This window comes from Trachypithecus francoisi, unplaced genomic scaffold, assembly GCF_009764315.1.
Source record: "Trachypithecus francoisi isolate TF-2019V2 unplaced genomic scaffold, Tfra_2.0 Lachesis_group20, whole genome shotgun sequence".
NCBI classification, from domain to species: Eukaryota; Metazoa; Chordata; class Mammalia; order Primates; family Cercopithecidae; genus Trachypithecus; species Trachypithecus francoisi.
In genome coordinates, this window is record NW_022681466.1 from 11777305 (window position 1) to 11797193 (window position 19889).

Consider the following 19889-nt stretch of genomic DNA (forward strand, 5'->3'; position numbering starts at 1 on the left):
TGGAACATGTGAGTTCTTTTTTTTTTTTTTTTTTTGTTCTTATTTTTCAAGATTGTTTTGGCTTTTTTGGGTCCCTTGCAATTTCATAAGAATTTTAGAATCAGTATGTCAGTTTCCATTGACAAGGAAGTCAGCTGGGATTCTGATAGGGCTGGTATTCAAAGTATAGATCACTTTGGAGAGCATTGCCATCTTTTTTTTTTTTTTTTTTTTTGAGACAGAGTCTTACTCTGTCGCCCAGGCTGGAGTGCAGTGGCATGATATTGGCTCACTGCAATCTCTGCCTCCCGGGTTCGTGCTATTCTCCTGCCTCAGCCTCCTGAGTAGCTGGGACTACAGGTGCCTGCTGCCATGCCCAGCTAACTTTTTTTTTGTATTTTTAGTAGAGATGGGGTTTCACCGTGTTAGCCAAGATGGTCTCGATCTGACCTCGTGATCCACCAGCCTCTGCCTCTCAAAGTGCTGGGATTACAGGTGTGAGCCACTGTACCCAGCCAGCATTGCCATTTTAACAAGGTTAAGTCAGATTTATTTCATTCAATTAGATCTTTTTTTGTTCCTGTTTAGATGGAGTCTTGCTCTGTCGCCCAGGCTGGAGTGCCCAAGTAACTGGGACTACAGGTGCCCACCACCACGCCCAGCTAATTTTTGGATTTTTAGTAGAGACAGGGTTTCACCATATTGGTCAGGCTGGTCTCGAACTCCTGACCTCAGGTGATCCACCCCGCTTGGCCTCCCAGAGTCCTGGGATTAGAGGCATGAGCCACCATGCCTGGCCAATTTCTTTTAACAACGTTTTGTATTTTTCATAGTTTAAATTTTGCACTTGTTAAATTTCTAAGTACTTTTTTTTGGGGGGGTGCTATTGTAATTGGAATTGTTTTCTGAATTCCATTTCCAGATTGTTCCTTGCTGGTGTCTAGACACACAGTGCTCCATGTGTCTTGTATCCTGCAACATTGCTGAGCTCATTTGGTAGCTCAAATTGCGTGCGTGTGTGTGTGTGTGTGTGTGCACGTGAGAGAAAGAGAATTAAATTTTCTATACATAAGATCATAATTATCTGTGAATAGAGTTTCACGTCTTCCAATCTGGATGCCTTTTTCTTTCTCTTGCATAACTGTCCTGGCTAGAACCTCCAGTACAACTTTGAATGAAAGTGGTGAAAGTGGACATCCTTGTCTTGTTCCTGATCTTAGGAGAAGCTTTCAGTCTTTTGTCACCAGGTGTGATGTCAGCGTGAGCTTTTCATAGATGCCCTTTGTGGAAGTTCCTTTCTGTTCCTCATTTGTTGAATGGTTTTTTTATTTTCCCTTTAATCATAGAAGAGAGTTGGATTTTGTCAAATGCTTTTTCCGTATCTACTGAAATGATCACGTGATATTTTCCTATTCTTATTAACTGATATGTGATGTTAAATCAACCTTTCATCCCTGAGATAAATTGTACTTGATCATGGTGCATAGTGTCTTTAACATGCGGCTGGATAAGGTTTTCTTTCATCCTTTTAAATGTCAGAAAGTATCTATTATAAATGAACCTTGTGGTTTTTACTAATTACTGAAACGTTTTGCAGAGACTTTGAACCTAAGGAAGAAAAATATTATTTCTCGGAGGAGAATTAAAAAGAGAATGAAAATGTATATGTTGTTTGTAGGCAGCTTTTTAAAAGAATTACATTTAGGAACATAAAATATATGCTATATTAAGGGTTTATTCACTTTTGGTGTTTTTCATGATATGAGAGTGCAAAAAACATATAGAAACTGGCAGTTAGCCAGAAGGAAGGAGGGTGACTGGTTGTGTTGGTGTGTGGTTGTGTGTGTGTCTTCAAATCTCTGGTGCTGGACACTTAAGGAGGCAGTATACAAGGAAATGAAAATCTTCTAAGAAATGTGAAGTGTTTCACTGTCTTGCTCTTTTTGTGGCCTTATAAAACAAGTTACAGTAGATTTCTGAAATGCTATTGAGTAGGTAATTTGCTTTTGTTATTTCAAAACAAACTAATGAAAAACTTCTAAATGTCCCTCTTTTATGAATTTTCTTATAGTCTCAGACCAGTATCCTTCGGGGGCTCTCTTGCTGTAATCTGCAGAAATTTGGTACCCTCTTGTCTGCTGTGATCACTAAGTCCTGGCCTAGGAAAAATGGGGAAGCCGTGGACAACTTGGATGACATTTTAAAACATCTGCTCACGTGGGCAGATGTCAAGCATCTCTTCAAATTGTGTGGTATGTTTGCGGGAGTGCTGGGAACATCAGCTCAGTGAAGGTGGTGCCTTTCTGACTCTGGGAAAGGTGGGAGGCAGAAGATTTGACATGATGATACTGAATTGGGATGGGCTGACGTTAGACAAAGGCTGCAGTTTGGACAGAGAGACTTTGGAAGGCTCAGAGTGTCTTGTGTTGTAAATAATGACTAATGCTAACAGCCACTATTTATTGAATGCTTGCTGCACCCTAGTGACTGTACTGGTCCAGTGCCCTTGAAACAGCCCTTCTGAAAGTCCCCTTTAAGGTCCCCAATTTTCAGATCAGGAAACAACTGGAGAATGCATTGTGACTTCCCTAAGGTCTCAAAGATTATAAGTAGTAAAAACTAAAATCCAGACCCAGGTATGTCTTGCTTATTTGGAGATCAATGTAGAATGTCCAAGCCAACATTGATGACCTGAACAGAAAGTGAAGTACTGGGCTGTCTGATTTCCCACCCAGCCCCCGCTGCCCCAGGTGTTTTGTGATCAAGGAGGGAGAGAGACATTGCATCCTAAACATGTTAGAGTCCAGTTGATGTGCGAGACCTTAGATTCCTCTCTTTTAGCGAGAGGGCACTGGATGTGGATCAGCCAAAATCAATGCTGAGCTTCCTACGGATCCGGGAAGTTGTGGGGGTCAAATAACTGAATTGATATGGGAGTGCATAAGTGAAAGCTGCTCTCTTGAAAAGATCATTTTTGTGTTATTTGTGTATGTTTGTTTGCTTATTTATTTATTTATTTTTGAGACGGAGTCTCGCTCTCTCACCCGGGCTGGAGTGCAGTGGTGGATCTCAGCTCACTGCAACCTCTGCCTCCCGGGTTCAAGCGATTCTCCTGCCTCAGCCTCCCAAGTAGCTGGGATTACAGAGGTGAGCCACTGTGCCCGGCAATTTATTTATTTTTAAAACAAGGTCTTCTCTGTTGCCAAGTTACATGTAGTGCAGTGATGCCATCACCGCTCACTGTAAGCCCTGACTTCCCAGGCTCAAGTGATCCTCCTGCCTCAGCCTCCCAAGTGGCTGCTACTCCAGGCATGCACCACCATGCTCAGCCTGTTTATAAGTTGGATAAAATTTTTTAGAGCACTTTTATGTGTACAGAAAAATTGAGCAGAAACTACAGAGTTCTCATCAGTCTCCCCCACCATCACACAGGCAGTACCCTGGTATTAACATGCAACATTAGCGTGGTGCTTTTGTTACAGCTGACAAGCCAATATTGATACATTGTTATTAACTAAAGTCCATAGTTTACAGTAGTGTTCATTCCTGGTGTTGTCCATTCTCTGGGGTTTGGATAAACCATGGACTGTGTCCTCCATTCCAGTATCGTACAGAATAGTTTCGCTGCCCTACAAAATCCTCTGTGCTCCAGCACCCGCCCCGCCATTTCCTTTAGTCTTTTCCGGAACGTCCTATAGTCAGAATCTTATAGGATGTCGCCTTTAGACTGGCTTCCTTCACTTAGTAATATGTATTTACGTTTCCTCCGTGTCTTTTCATGGCTTGGGAGCTAACTTCCTTTTACTACTGAATAATATTCCATTGTATGAATGTGCTACAGTTTGCTTACCCGTTCACCTAATGAAAGGCATCTTGGTTGCTTCCAAGTTTCTGCAATGATTAATAAAGCTACTATGTTGGTATGTTATGGTGCAGATAAGCTTCTTCTCCTAATACTATATGGCTCTAATATTACTGGGAGAGAAATCCTCTGTGGTTAAAGTAAACATATATAAAAATTCTGCCCTCTAAATTTATCATGAAATCAATTCCAAGATTTTACAAGATAATGAAGATGTACAGAGTATAAAGTTATCACATGGCTGTTTCTCTCTTTGCATATGCTATGAAAAGTCTCCCTAAGACCATCGTGATATGCTTTGCTAGGTATGTCTGCATCCCTGGTACAGTTTCTTTTGCTGTAGGTATTCCTAGGGTGGGGGCTTTTTAAAGAAGATTCTGCGTATTCTATTTAAAAAATATATTCAGGCCAGGTGAAGTGGTTCATGCATATAATCCTAATGCTTTGGGAGGCCAAGGCGGGAGGATGTCTTGAGCCCAGGAGTTTGAGACCAGCCTGGGCGACAAAGTGAGACAAAAAATTGTCTCACATTGTCGCTACAAAACTTTTTGAAAGTTTACCAGCCTTTGTGATGTGCACCTGTGTTCCTAGCTACTCGGGAGGCTGAGGCAGGAAAGTCAGAGACTGAGGTTACAGTGGGCTGTGGTTGTGCCACTGCACTCAAGCCTGGGTGATAGAGTGAGACCCTGTCAAAAAAAAAGAAAAAAAGGAAGTCAGTCCGTCCATACGCTGAAGGGGACGTGGGTTTTAACCTGAGAAATGTGTCTCCCAGCTGATTTTGGCCATTGAGAGAATCCGCTTCATGGACAAAGAAGTTGTTCAGGGGATGAATCTGGGCGAGACCTAACCGTCGTGGGGGAAAGCAGAGGGGAGTGGAGTGACTGGCGCATCTGGAGACACTGGCCAGTCGTTGCCTGTGTTTGAGGAAGTGGGGCCCGAACAAGAGGTTATTTGGAATTCCCATGGTATCGGCAATGAGGTGGAAGGTGGGGAGCCCACTGTTGTAACTATGTTGTTCATCTGTTCAGGAACCAATGAGGAAATACTAGCAAATATTACAAAGGATGGCAAGAAGTTGATGGGTGCTGCTGACTCTGTGTTCACGAAAATTGCTGGTGACCTCCAAAATGGAACGATTTTAGTTGGACAACTGGAGCTGATTATAAAGCACAAGAATCAGTTTCTTGACATCTGGCAACTGAGTAAGCATCAAGTCGAGATACGCCCTTCAGGCTCCTGAGGCATTAAGTAGCTTGAAGATACGTTTGTGTTTGCGTGTGCATTTTTGTAAAGGAGATGATCATCTTAGCCTTGATAATGAGTATCTCTTCTTGCTCGTGAGTTGATAGGGGTGGTTTATAATTCTCAAGAACATCACGGGAAAGTGATAAAATAATGGGCATCTGGAAAAAGTGGCTATGCGTAAAACTGTCCTAGTCCTTGTCCTGGTGGTGGGGAAGGTGGGGCACATTCAAAGCGTTGCCATGGAAAATGGCATCTGTTTGCTGTACTGGGTTACTTTGTTGTTGTTCTTGTTTTCCAGAGGAAAAAAGTCTTTCACCCCAGGATGAAAAATGTGCTATGGAGGAAGCACTGGATTGGAGAATGGAGGAACTGTTATTTCTAGAGAAAGAGAAAAGATGTGTGGATAGTCTCCTGAAGATGTGTGGGAATGTGAAACACCTAATACAAGGTGGTATTCCTGAGAAGTGGACAAAGTGGAGGGCTCTCACAGGGTTGGAGAACACAGTAGGAATGGATCACAGTAGCAGATCTTTATTTTGGAGAGAAGGCTTTAAAATTTTTTTTTAAATTTGCATTTGCTGGGGGATCGCTTTCAACTCTTTTAGATTCTTCTTTTTGGTATTTATGTCCACATTTCCAAATAACATGCTTAAATGTCTCCTTGATTTTTCTGGCATCAGCACGAGCTGCTGACGCCCGCTGCGGAAGATGAGGGCTTAGAGCCACGCATTTCTGGCCTGTGCTCTGCACACATCACCTTTCCACCTCCTGTTGCTCCCTGTTTTCGCACAGCGAAGTCGCATCATTGTTTGGGGTTAAGTCATCAGGACCCATACGGATCAGAAGTGAACCACGAAAGAAACCGTGATCCTTTTCCACGTTTTGCACAAACTCTCTGTTTTCCGCAGAATTACATTTCCTGTCAAATGCCGTTTTCATCGTTTTTTTTTTTTTTTGAGACGGAGTCTCGCTCTGCCGCCCAGGCTGGAGTGCAGTGGCCGGATCTCAGCTCACTGCAAGCTCCGCCTCCCGGGTTCACGCCATTCTCTCGCCTCAGCCTCCCGAGTAGCTGGGACTACAGGCGCCCGCCACCTCGCCCGGCTAATCTTTTTTTGTGTTTTTTAGTAGAGACGGGGTTTCACCGTGTTAGCCAGGATGGTCTCGATCTCCTGACCTCGTGATCCGCCCGTCTCGGCCTCCCAAAGTGCTGGGATTACAGGCTTGAGCCACCGCGCCCGGCCTTCATCGTGTTAATCATATGCTGTTTTCATTGTATTCATTTCTAATTCATCCTAATCTCTGCCGAGTGTCTGAATTTCCTTGAAGATCATCGGTTTGACCTTTGAGAAGGAACCTGCCAACCCTGGGCTGCAGACGTAGGGTGGAGTCTCCCTCTACCTCCTAGGGAGCCTTCGCCTCAGGCCTGGGTTAGACGGGGTTCCCGCGACCCCGCCCCCACGCGCTCTTCCTCTGTTGGCAGAGCACACCCTCACTGGCTTCCTGAGAAAAGGGGGTGTAAGAGGTTAAACCCTCGAATCCTTGCATGCCTAAAGATGTCTGTCCTCGGCCGGGCATGGTGGCTCACGCCTGTAATCCCAGCACTCTGGGAGGCTGAGGCTGGTGGATCACGAGGTCAGGAGATGGAGACCATCCTGGCTAACACGGTGAAACCCCGTCTCTACTAAAAACACACAAAAAATTAGCCGGGCATGGTGGCAGGCGCCTGTAGTCCCAGCTATGCGGGAGGCTGAGGCAGGAGAATGGCGTGAACCCAGGAGGCGGAGCTTGCAGTGAGCCAAGCTCAGATCGCGCCACTACACTCCAGCCTGGGAGATACAGCCAGACTCCGTCTCAAAAAAAAAAAAAAAAAAAAAGATGTCTGTCGTCTTCCTTAGGTCAGTCACTCGGCTAGGTCTAGAATTACAGACTGGAAGTCATTTTCCTTCTGAAGTTTCAATGTGCTGTGCCGTCACTGCGTCCACAGCGTGGCTATGTATGGAGAAGCCCAATGCGGTGCCCATTACACATCCTTCGTGTGTGACCCATTTTCTCTTTCTTGAAGCTCTTGAACTCTTCCTGTTACTCATATTCTGAAATAATAACGTGTCTGGGCCTGGATCTGTGTTCCGTCGAGGCTGGGTCTGTTGGCTCCCACCTGTAATCTCAGCACTTCGGCAGGCCAAGGCAGGAGGATTGCTTGAGCCCAGGAGTTTGAGACCAGCCTGGGCAAGGTCTTGACCAGCAAGACCCCATCTCTAAAAAAAAAAAAAAAAAAAAAAAAAAAATTTAGCCAGACACAGTGGCGCATGCCTGTAGTCCCAACTACTCGGGAGGCTGAGGCAGGAGGATCATTTGAACCTGGGAGGTCAAGGCTGCAGTGAGCCAAAATCATGCCACTACACTCCAGCTTGGGTGACAGAGTGGGCCTCTATCCCCAAAAAATAAAATATTTTCAGTCCCCTCTATTGGGTATTAATAGGTAGGCCTTTCAAATCTAGACGTCAAAATCCTTGAGTTCTGGGAAATTCCTTTGAATGATTTAATTTTTTCTTCTCTTGCTGGAATTCCTGTTAATTGGATACAGGACCTCCTGGATGGTCATCTAACTCATCATTTCTCGCTCCAGTTTTCCATCTGTTTTTCACTCTGGTCTTGAGAGATTTATTCAGAACCAAACTTTCTGCTAACATTTTCATGTCATCTTTCCTGTATATATATTTAATGTAAAGGAATTCTTTTTCTCAGAATGATCCTTTTTAAATTCTATCCTGCTCTTGTTCACGTTGCAGTATCTTCCCTTCTGGGTTATTCACAGTTTTGTTTTGGAGGTTTTGCTTTTCCTTGCATCATGTGCTGCTTCCTCCAGGTTCCTTTCACTTGTTGATTTATTTTGATTTTCCTCCTATGTCTGGACATTCTTGTTTGTCTGTAAGAGAAAGCCCTCAAAAGTGGGTTGGCCCTCTGTGGGGTGCTGCCGTGGGGTGCCGTGGTTCGGCCTGGAAGTTGGCCTGTCTCCTGAGGTCTTCTGTCTCCTGTCTGGAGGGTGTGAGCCTGGCTGCCAGCTTTCTGGGAGTCAAGAGAGAGAAGCGGGCTGGCAGACCTCAGCATCCTATGTGCAGTCCTCCCGTGGCCTGTGTTCTCAGTGTGGTTCTCCGCCACCTTCCTCTGTCCCCTGTGCTTTACGCTCCCTCCTCCTTACCCCTGAGGTTGGATAATTGATGTCTTCTGTTAGCTTCCTGAGAACGGGGATGTGTCTAGAAATGCCCTTTTTCTGACATGTATCTGTGGCCTCCAGTCCACACGCCCCTCTGCATTATCCTTTCTAGACAATAAAGCATCTGTTGGCTGCTGGGATGAAGGAGGGGGTCCACCTGCTGTGTCAGGGCGTTGGGGTGACAGTGTGCTGGATGGACCCTGTCTTTTTTTCTCTTTTTTGAGACAGAGTCTTGCCCTGTTGTCCAGGCTGGAGTACAGTGGCGCAGTCTCGGCTCACTTGCAATCTCCGCTTCCTGGGTTCAAGTGATTCTTGTGTCTCAGCCTCCCTAGTAGCTGGGATTACAGGCATCCACCACCATGTCCGGCTAATTTTTTGTATTTTTAGTGGAGATGGGATTTTGCCATGTTGGCCAGGCTGGTCTCGAACTCCTGGCCTCAAGTTATCCACCCGCCTCAGCCTCCCAAAGTGCTGGGATTACAGGCGTGAGCCACTGTGCCCGGCCTGGACCGTGTCTTAAACAGACTTTGAACCCAGTCTTCCTTGTTTCATCACCACCTCCCAGTTTGCAGTGACCTGCACAACGTGTGTCTGCTTTTTGGGAATCCTGTGACATAAAACGCTCAGCTCTCAGCGTTGCCCACTGTGACCCCAGGACGCCATGTTGTCAGGCCTCATATGTCATTTACCACTGGTGCAGCTCGTTTTCAACTTCTAAAATTTTGTTCCTGTTATCCTGTTCACTATTCCTCCTCCTGTCCTTGTCAGTTTATGACTTCTTATTTTTTTTATTTTTTTCTGAGATGGAGTCTCACTCTGTCACCCAGGCTGGAGTGCAGTGGCGCAATCTCTGCAACCTCCGCCTCCCAGGTTCAAGTGATTCTCCTGCCTCAGCCTCCTGAGTAGCTGGGATTATAGGTGCACTCCACCACACCTGGCTAATTTTTGTATTTTTAGTAGAGACTCGGTTTCGCCACGTTGGCTAGGCTGGTCATGAACTCCTGACCTCAGGTGATCCTCCTGCCTCAGCGTCCCAACATGCTGGGATTACAGGTGTGAGCCACTGCGCCCAACTAGTTTATGACTTTTTAAATACAATTTATATTCTGTCATCGGAGTGGGGTTTGGCAAAGAGAGTAAATAGATGTGTGTTTTCACATTGCCATCTTTATCCAGAAGTTATGATGCTTTCTTTATCGTGAATATTGGTTAACAAGGCCAAGCGGGGAGGGAAAGACCTGTGAATTCTTCCCAAGAAAGAAATCCTAGCAGCTGTGTGCTCTTGAGTTCACTCAGAGAAGTGAGGAGAGTAAGTCTTAGGAAGGTGAAATCAAATGGAATCATGATTAGAGCTTTGACTTCTGACATTTTCTTTTGGTTTCTAAAGTGGACTTTGGAGAGCTTGCAAGAAGACACTCACAAGACCTCAGCAGTAAAAGATTAGACGAAGCCGTGACAGTGAGACTGCCCACCTCCTCGAACTCAGAGAGGGAAACGCATTACCACCTGAGCCCTCAGGTCCGAGAAATGGCTGGGACGATAGACTTGCTCAGAGACAGCCACATCTTCCAGATCTTTTGGCGGAAAGCCGCAGAGCCGCTGAGTGAGCCTCGGGAAGAACAGGAAGCGGCAGAGTTGCTGAGCGAGCCCGACGAAGAGTCAGAAAGGCACATCCTTGAGCTTGAAGAGGTGTATGACTATTTGTACCAGCCTTCTTACAGAAAGTTCATTAAACTGTACCGGGATCTAAAGTCAGGAAAGGTCACCCTTGCAGAGATTGATGTCATCTTCAAGGACTTTGTGAATAAATACACGGACCTGGTTTCAGAACTTAAGATCATGTGCACTGTGGACCACCAGGGCCAACGTGATTGGATCCAGGAGCGAGTCGAACAGATCAAGGAATACCATCACCTGCACCAGGCTGTCCACGCAGCCAAGGTCATCTTGCAGGTCAAAGAGAGCTTGGGACTGACCGGTGACTTCAGTGTTCTCAGCACTTTACTAAATTTTGTAAGTTATTTGCTAGGGACTGTGGGGGTTTGGAGGGGCATCCTGCCTCAGGCTCTTCAGGAAGCTTGGGCTTTGTGGCTTTGAAAAGCGGGGTGGATGACTTAGAGCTTCCGTCAGGGGTTCCTGTGTGTGTGGTACTTGAGGCCTGAATATCCCAAGGGCTTTGTTTTTTACCTTTGTTTATAAATAAACTCCCTCCCTTAGCCAGAGGGAGTTTTCTTGGGTCAGTATGAAGATCAAGAACTCAGGAAAGGGCAACATTCCTCTTTTCATAACCAGGCATTTGTAAAGGGTCATAGGCTCTCTTCAGGTTACAGAAGCCAAAAAGAAAAACACTGTCAACTGCCCAGCTGCATCTCCCAGTTCCACCCAAAAGCCGTAAATCAGTTGTTTCTATTAGAGTCTTTTTTTTTTTTTTGAGATGGAGTCTCGCTCTGTCACCCAGGCTGGAGTGCAGTGGCCGGATCTCAGCTCACTGCAAGCTCCGCCTCCTGGGTTTATGCCATTCTCCTGCCTCAGCCTCCCGAGTAGCTGGGACTACAGGCGCCCGCCACCTCGCCTGGCTTGTTTTTTGTATTTTTTTTTTTAGTAGAGACGGAGTTTCACTGTGTTAGCCAGGATGGTCTCAATCTCCTGACCTTGTGATCCGCCCGTCTCGGCCTCCCAAAGTGCTGGGATTACAGGCTTGAGCCACCGTGCCCGGCCTCTGTTAGAGTCTTATAAGAGGTGAGTCTTTTCCTTCTTTTTTTTATTTTTTTTTATTTTTTGAGACAGAGTCTCACTCTGTCCCCCAGGCTGGAGTGCAGTGGCGCGATCTCAGCTCACTGCAAGCTCCGCCTCCTGGGTTCACACCATTCTCCTGCCTCTGCCTTCTGAGTAGCTGGGGCCACAGGTGCCCGCCACCTCGCCAGGCTAATTTTTTTTTGGTATTTTTTTTTTTTTAGTAGAGATGGGGTTTCACCGTGTTAGCCAGGATGGTCTCGGTCTCCTGACCTCGTGATCCGTCCGCCTCGGCCTCCCAAAGTGCTGGGATTACAGGTGTGAGCCACCGCACCCAGCTGAGTCTTTTGCTGCTTGTGTTTTTAGGTAGAATGAGATAACGATTAGAATTTAGCATAAAAGCTGGAATCACAGCCGGGCACAGTGGCTCACGCCTGTAATCCAGCACTTTGGGAGGCTGAGGTGGGCAGATCACCTGAGGTCAGGAGTTTGAGACCAGCCTGACCAACATGGTGAAACCCCGTCTCTACTAAAAATACAAAAATTAGCCAGGCGTGCTGTCAGGCGCCTGTAACCTCAGCTACTGGAAAGGCTGAGGCAGGACAATCGCATGAACCGGGGCGGCAGAGGTTGCAGTGAGCCGAGATGGTGCCATTGCACTCCAGCCTGGACAACAGAGCGAGACTCCATCTCAAAAAAAAAAAAAAAATCTGGAATGACACCCATTTACACTTGAACCCTAGTGCATGTCCTTGAGGAAGCAGCTGCTCTGGGCCTTTACTGATAAAGCAGAAAAAGCAACAGTAGTTACCTGGCGGGGTTATGTGAGGAACTGATTTTATAGTCCACATAAAATGCTAAGTGGAATGTCAGGTTCCCAGGACTCATAGTTACTCTTGATGAGGGAGAAACAGCCGTGGGGGTTAGATCATCCAATTCAAGGGTAAGAGCTCGTGTGCCTGTTGTCACAGCAGTGGCAAGTCTAGGCATTGAGGGAGGGTGGGGCTGCTGTGATGGTCGGTGCTTGCAGCTCACAGATTCTGGGGTTCTGGTTCATGAGTTCCAGTCCACAGTAGAGCTTTTTCTTGCAGACTGATGACTTTGACAATTTTCGCCATGAAACCCTGGACCAAATCAACCAGGAGCTCATCCAGGCCAAAAAGCTGCTCCAGGACATCAGCGAGGCCCGGTGCGAGGGGCTGAAGGCTCTGTCCCTGAGGAAGGAGTTCATTCGCTGGGTCCGGGAGGCTCTTGGAGGTAAAATCAGCCTTTGGGGTTGCCTGGAAGTCTGGAGAAAGTTTTCAGATGGCACACTGTGTGGCGTTCCTAAACTCTTCGGAAATACCTCCCTTTGGCCAAGGGCTATGTGAAGGCCAGAAAGACGTTGCCTGCATGCTTTAGGGAGATGGGCATTGCTCACAGAGTTCACATCGGTACAGTATCTCCTTGTGCTGGTGTAAAAGCCACTCACCTGGCCACAACCCACCACTTCGGATGCTGTAAATGACTCAGATTCCTTTTCCTTAAAATCTTGCCCCCCTTCATCTTTTTCTTCCAGTAGATTTTTTACTGGAGGACAAGGGGAGCTCCTGCCCACAGAGAGTTGTTTTTTTGTTTTTTTTTTTGTTTTTTTTGTTTTTTTTTTGAGACGGAGTCTCGCTCTGTTGTCCAGGCTGGAGTGCAGTGGCGTGATCTCGGCTCACTGCAACCTCCGCCTCCCGGATTCACACCATTTTCCCGTCTCAGCCTCCCGAGCAGCTGGGACTACAGGCGTCCGCCATCACGCTCGGCTAATTTTTTGTATTTTTAGTAGAGACAGGGTTTCACTGTGTTAGCCAGGATGGTCTCGATCTCCTGACCTTGTAATCTGCCTGCCTCGGCCTCCTAAGTGCTGGGATTACGAGCATGAGCCACTGCGCCCGGCCTTTTTTTTTTTTTTTTGAGACGGAGTTTCGCTCTTGTTGCCCAGAATGGAGTTCAGTGGTGCGATCTCGGCTCATGCAACCTCCACCTCCTGGATTCAAGCGATTTTCCTGCCTCAGCCTCCTGAGTAGCTGGGATTACAGGCGCCCGCCACAACACCCAGCTAATTTTTTGTATTTTTAGTAGAGATGGGGTTTCACCGTGTTGGCCAGGCTGATCTCGAACTCCTGACCTAAGGTGATCCACCCATCTCGGCCTCCCAAAGTGCAGGTGTGAGCCACCGCGCCCAGCCCCACAGATTTTTCTCACAATCTCTCCGTCGAGGCTGTGCATTTCTTGGCAGCCTCTTCAGTTCTGTGGCTCAGATGTTGGCAGAGGAGAGAGGAAGAGGCAGAGGAGGCAGGAGGGACATAGGCGGCAGTGCAGGTGTGCTGGGGGGTCTGGGGGCCACCACCTGCTGGATTGCAGGGTCTGGTTCTCTTGGGAGAGCTGCCGCTTTCAACGGTGGACTCTTTGGTCCACGCTGATGCACATCCTTCAATTAGTGATTTATCTGAGGGGAATGATCTGAGTGTTTCATAGTTAATTGTGGACATGTTATTTACAGCTGAGCCTTGGTTTCTTTTTGTTTAAATGGTACTGTTGTGTGGATTGAAGGAAACAGGGTACACAAAAAGCGCAGTACAGTGCCTGGGACACTGAAGTTGCTGAGGAATGGCGAGAGATTGTTTAGTGGTATTAACAAACACTAGAGGCTGGGCGTGGTGGCTCACACCTGTAATCCCAGCACTTTGGGAGGCCAAGGCGGGTGAATCACCTGAGGTCAGGAGTTGGAGACCAGGCTGACCAACACGGCGAAACCCCGTCTCTACTAAAAATACAAAAAATTAGCCAGGCGTGGTGGTGGGCGCCCGTCATCCCAGCTACACGGGAGGCTGAGGCAGGAAAATCACTTGAACCTGGAAGGCAGAGGTTGCAGTGAGCTGAGATCGTGTCACTGCACTCCAGCCTGGGTGACAGAGTGAGACGCTGTCTCAAAAACAAAAAACAACACTACAAAAGATTAGGTGTTCTGGATTCTTACTGAAAGCAGAAAGTGGACAGAACCTTAAAAATTTATGAAATATCCATTTCAGCTTCAGTAAGGATTACTGCCCAAGACTGAGTCTTGTGCTATCACGGAATAGTCCCACGCTGACCTCCCCTCTTCTCTTCCCCAGGCATCAACGAGCTGAAGGTGTTTGTGGACCTGGCCTCCATCTCAGCGGGGGAGAATGACATTGACGTGGACCGGGTGGCCTGCTTCCATGACGCCGTGCAGGGCTACGCATCCCTGCTGTTTAAGCGGAACCCCAGGGTGGACTTCGATGCATTCATGAAGCATCTGAAAAAACTGTGGAAGGCTCTGGACAATGACCAGTACCTGCCCAGGAAACTGGTGAGGAGTCTTATTCTGGCTCTAATGCAGATTACATTGAATACAGGGTGGCTTAGCAACATTAGGGGAGTGACTGCAAACGGTGGTACACCTGAGTGGTAGGTTTGTACACAGCCATTTCAATGATATTTGAAAAGCTTTTCTTCCTAAATGGAAATTCACCATCTTGTTACTTAGAAAGCAGGATACAAAATTACATGACACATAGTAATCTCTAAGGCGCAAAACACACGTGGAAAAAAGACAGAAAGGAAATATGCTGAATGTTGCCAGGAGTTTTCTCTGAATGGTTGTAATTGTCATTTTATTCTGTTACTTTTTGTTATTTTCTATAATTGATATAATATTTTATCAGAAAAAAGTAAACATTTACAATTAGCCCGGCGTGATGGTGTGCGCCTGTAATCCTAGCTACTCTGGAGGCTGAGACAGGAGAATTGCTTGAACCTGGAGGCGGAGATAGCAGTGAGCTGAGATCGCACCCCTGCACTCCAGCCTGAGCGACAAAGTGAGACTGTGTCTCAAAAAACAAGAAAAGGAAAGAAAAAAGTAAACATTTAAATTTAAGTAAACTACCTGTAGCAGGGTCTGAATTGACTTATGCAGCTTAACTAGATATCTGGGCCAGCCTCGGGACGGCTGCTCTGCACGTGGGTGGAGGAAAAAGTGTCATATGGAAGGGCAGGTAAAGCTGTCTTCATTTTTCTGCTAGAAACTCAGGAGAGTTTCCAAACAAAACCCTCTGTTGTCGTTTTTCCTGAGCTCCTCTTACTGTAATTGGGGGCCACAGAAGGACACTGAGGACTTGGGACTCCCACAGCCATTGCTTCCAGCGTCACTCCCTGAGGGCTCTCTGCACTGGGGACCTGGCAGAATGATGGCGTCTGGTGGAGAGGCACGCGGGCAGCTGCTCATTCCCTTCTACTCCTCCACAAATATAAGCCAAGTGCCCCCACGTGCCAGCCAGGACACCAGGCACTAGAGGAAATGTGGGTGAACAGCGAGTACAAAGCAGCACTGAGTGACACATCACGTTGTCAGGATGGCACCTGGTCCAGCCAGGGCGCTGGGTGGGCGAGTGCATCCTGAGCCCTGGGGAAGCGTGGGGAAAAGGCTGTGCAGCGAGGCAGAGGCGGGAGGCCGACCGCAGGAGGGAGAGGGGCAAGATGCTGTCTCCAACTGTGGCCCGTGTTCTCTCCTTTTGTCCCCACAGTGTGACTCTGCCAGGAACTTGGAGTGGCTGAAGACTGTGAAGGAGAGTCATGGGTCTGTGGAACTCTCATCCCTGACCCTGGCCACGGCCATCAACCAAAGAGGCATCTATGTGATCCACGTACCCAAAGGTGGCCAAAAGGTGAGCGGTCCCCAACCCTCGGTGCAGCTGCGGACTGTCTGCAGGCTGCTGCCAGTCCAGGGCCTCTGCCCCCAGGAAAGTGACTTCTCACCTGTGCTCTTCACAGATTTCCCCAGACACGGTTCTGCACTTGCTCCTTCCTGGGAGCCCTGGCAGCCACGAGGAGCCACGGGAGTACTCTTTAGAGGAGCTGAAGGAGCTTTTGAACAAGTTGATGCTGATGTCTGGCAAGAAGGATCATAACAACACGGAAGTGGAGACGTTTTCAGAGGTGAGGGCGCATCTTTGCAGCAGCGCTAAGCTGGTGGCGTCATCTCATCCGTGAGGGCTGGGTACCCCCAAGAAAACGGAAAGGGTTTGACTTGGGATTTGCCTGATAAGAAGGGCTCTGCTCTTAGGCCCACGGAGAGTAGAGTTGGCACATTTGTAGGGTGCATGGAACTCCAGTCTGTGGCGCCAGAGAGAGGTCTTAAGGCGGGCAGGACCCTGGGTTAGTCCCTCCTTATGACCTGTAGGATGAACACTGCAAGCTGGCAGCCTGTCCACTGCGCTGAGAAGGAGCTCGGTCACCCAGCAGATAGCACTTAAGACACTTGAATTGCCTCTCTCACTCTGTAAATCGGCAAGAATCCAAATAACTGGCCGGGCGCGGTGGCTCAAGCCTGTAATCCCAGCACTTTGGGAGGCCGAGACGGGCGGATCACGAGGTCAGGAGATCGAGACCATCCTGGCTAACATGGTGAAACCCGTCTCTACTAAAAAATACAAAAATCTAGCTGGGTGAGGTGGCGGGCGCCTGTAGTCCCGGCTACTCGGGAGGCTGAGGCAGGAGAATGGCGTAAACCCGGGAGGCGGAGCTTGCAGTGAGCTGAGATCCAGCCACTGCACTCCAGCCCGGGTGACAGAGCGAGACTCCGTCTCAAAAAAAAAAAAAAGAATCCAAATAACTGAGATTTAGATGGACAGAACAGAAGGAATCATATGGACAATGGTGTACTGGTTTACGTAACAGTCTCTCAATTTTATTATGGGTGCTTTCTTTAAAGTTGATTTGTACTTTACAAATGGTATCCTTTATCTCTGCTGGGCGCGGTGGCTCACACCTGTAATCCCAGCACTTTGGGAGGCCAAAGTGGGAGGATCATTTCAGCCCAGGAGTTCATGACCAGCCTGGGCAACATAGTGAGACCCTGTCTCAAAAAGTATGAATTTTTTTTTCCCAATTAAAAAAAGATAATTAAAAAAAATTAAAACAGCCTGGGCACCATGGCTCACACCTGTAATCCCAGCACTTTGGGAGCCCGAGGTGGGCCTATCACTTGAGGTCAGGAGTTTGAGACCAGCCTGGCTGATATGGTGAAACCCTGTCTCTACCAAAAATACAAAAATGCATGGTGACAGGTGCCAGTAATCCCAGCTGCTCAGGAGACTGAGGCAGGAAAACTGCTTGAACCTGGGAGGCGGAGGTTGTAGTGAGCCGAGATTGCACCACTGCCCTCCAGCCTGGGCAACAATGCGAGACTTCATCTCAAAAAAAATAAAAAATTAAAACAAGGCCAGGCGCAGTGGCTCACGCCTGTAATCCCAACAACTTTGGGAGGCCAAGGGCGGTGGATCACGAGGTCAGGAGATCGAGACCATCCTGGCTAACATGGTGAAACCCTGTCTCTACTAAAATACAAAAAATTAGCCGGGCGTGGTGGCGGGCGCCTGTAGTCCCAGCTACTCGGGAGGCTGAGGCAGGAGAATGGCGTGAACCCGGAAGGCACAGCAGCTTGCAGGGGGCCGAGATCGTGCCATTGCACTCCAGCCTGGGCGACAGAGTGAGACTCCGTCTTAATAAAAATAATAATTAGGCCGGGCGCGTGGCTCACGCCTATAATCCCAGCACTTTGGGAGGCCAAGACGGGCAGATCACAAGGTCAGGAGATTGAGACCATCCTGGCTAACAGGGTGAAACCCCGTCTCTACTAAAAATACAAAAAAATTAGCTGGGTGTGGTGGCGGGTGTCCCAGTTACTTGGGAGGCTGAGGCAGGAGAATGGCGTGAACCCAGGAGGCAGAGCAGGCAGGGAGCTGAGATCGCGTCACTGCACTCCACTGGGCGACAGTGCTAGACTCCATCTCAAAAAAAAAAAAAATTTAAAAACATTTTTAAAAATGATACTGTTTATCTCTACAATGACTCTTTTCCTCATAAGAGAGCCATCTTCTCGGGTGGGTTGTGTAGATGAGGAGGGCGGCCTTGTGAGCGCAGATCATGCAGTGGGCCCGTGGACAGGCAGGCCTGTGTGCTGTTGCAGAGTAGTGTGCCGCCCTCTCGCATGGCTCTGTGAGCCAACCTTGTGGTTCTTCGTCTCCAGGTCTTCTGCAGCGTGCAGAGGCTCAGCCAGGCCTTCATCGACCTGTGTTCTGCTGGGAATATGCTGTTCAGGACCTGGGTCGCCATGGTCTACTGCTCCCCCAAGCAGGGTGTGTCCATCCGAATGAACTTTGGCTTGGAGCTGGTGCCGCAGCTGGTGGAGGGTGGAGATGTCACTGAGCTGCTGGCAGCCCTCTGCAGGCAGATGGAGCACTTCCTTGACAGCTGGAAGGAATTTGTGTCCCAGAAGCGGATGGAGCACTTTTACCTGAACTTCTACACGGCAGAGCAGCTGGTTTACCTGAGCACTGAGCTCAGGAAGCAGCCGCCCAGTGACGCCGCCCTAACGATGCTGTCCTTCATCAAAAGCAACTGCACCCTAATGGATGTCTTAAGGGCCTCCGTGGGGTGCGAGAGTGAGGCCGCCAGGTACCGCGTGAGGACAGTCACGGAAGAGCTCCCGCTGATGCTCTTCTCGGAGTTCAGCCTGGTGGACAAGCTAAGGGTTATCATGGAGCAGTCCATGGGGTGCCTTCCTGCCTTCCTGCCCGACTGCCTCGACCTGGAGACCCTTGGCCGCTGTCTGGCTCACCTGGCAGGGATGCGTGGGTCTCCCGTGGCGCGGCATCTCCCGAGAGGCCTGCAAGTCGGCCAGCCCAACCTGATTGTGTGTGGTCACTCGGAGGTGTTGCCAGCCGCCCTGGCTGTCTACATGCAAACCCCGAGCCAGCCCCTGCCCACCTACGATGAGGTGCTGCTCTGCACCCCGGCAACCACCTTTGAGGAGGTGGCACTGCTGCTGCACCGCTGCCTGACCCTGGGCTCCCCGGGGCACAAGGTCTATAGCCTGCTGTTCGCAGATCAGCTGAGCTACGAGGTGGCGCGCCAAGCCGAGGAGCTCTTCCAGAAACTGTGCACACAGCAGCACCGGGAAGACTACCAGCTCGTGATGGTCTGCGATGGGGACTGGGAGCACTGCTACCTCCCCTCTGCCTTCAGCCAGCACAAGGTCTTTGTCACCCCCCAGGCACCCCTCGAGGCCATCCAAGCCTACCTGGCAGATCACTACCGGGTCCCAAAGCAGACCCTGTCAGCAGCAGCCGTGTTCAAGGACCGCCTGTGTGTTGGGATTGTGGCCTCGGAGCGAGCAGGTGTTGGTAAGGAGAGTGGCAGGGTGGGCGGGCCCCGTCTCCCAGGGACTGCCCGGGGCCCTTCCCCCTCCAGCACATGAAGCCTGTCTGAGGGTGGAGAAACTGAGGCTCAGGGAGGGTGTGATTCATCTGTGGGTGTCAATCAGGGTCTGTGCCAGAACCAGGCACCCTGGTCACCTGGTCTCCCACAGTGGGCATTCCCTGGGAGCCCCATTCCCTTCCTCCTCTCAGCAAACATCTCTGCAGTGTACTGTTTTTTTGTTTTTTTTTTTTTCTTTTTGAGACGGAGTCTTGCTCTGTCACCCGGGCTGGAGTGCAGTGGCATGATCTCAGCTCACTGCAACCTCCGTTTTCTGGGTTCAAGCGATTACCCTGCCTCAGCCTTCTGAGTATCTAGGATTACAGGTGCCCACCACCATGCCTGGCTAATTTTTGCTTTTTTTTTTTTTTTTGAGACAGAGTCTCACTCTGTCACCCAGGCTGGAGTACAGTGGCGTGATCTGCACCTCCCAGATTCAAGTGATTTTCCTGCCTCAGCCTCCCGAGTAGCTGGGTACTACAGGCACATACCAGTTCATCTAGCTAATTTTTTTATTTTTAGTAAATATGGGGCTTCACCGTGTTAGCC

At 48.7% G+C, this 19889-nt stretch overlaps 1 protein-coding gene across 8 annotated transcripts in view; it reads left to right on the forward strand.

Annotated features, from left to right (window-relative positions):
• RNF213 (ring finger protein 213) overlaps nucleotides 1–19889 on the forward strand; it is a 142253-nt gene that overhangs the window by 67881 nt on the left and 54483 nt on the right. For all 8 annotated transcript variants that reach the window (XM_033182516.1, XM_033182517.1, XM_033182520.1 and 5 more), the window contains 9 exons: nucleotides 2051–2231; nucleotides 4870–5043; nucleotides 5385–5534; nucleotides 9688–10313; nucleotides 12125–12290; nucleotides 14177–14394; nucleotides 15608–15748; nucleotides 15855–16019; nucleotides 18112–19267. In XM_033182516.1, the coding sequence (XP_033038407.1) occupies nucleotides 2051–2231; nucleotides 4870–5043; nucleotides 5385–5534; nucleotides 9688–10313; nucleotides 12125–12290; nucleotides 14177–14394; nucleotides 15608–15748; nucleotides 15855–16019; nucleotides 18112–19267 (2977 nt within the window). The remainder of the gene's footprint in view (nucleotides 1–2050; nucleotides 2232–4869; nucleotides 5044–5384; nucleotides 5535–9687; nucleotides 10314–12124; nucleotides 12291–14176; nucleotides 14395–15607; nucleotides 15749–15854; nucleotides 16020–18111; nucleotides 19268–19889) is intronic.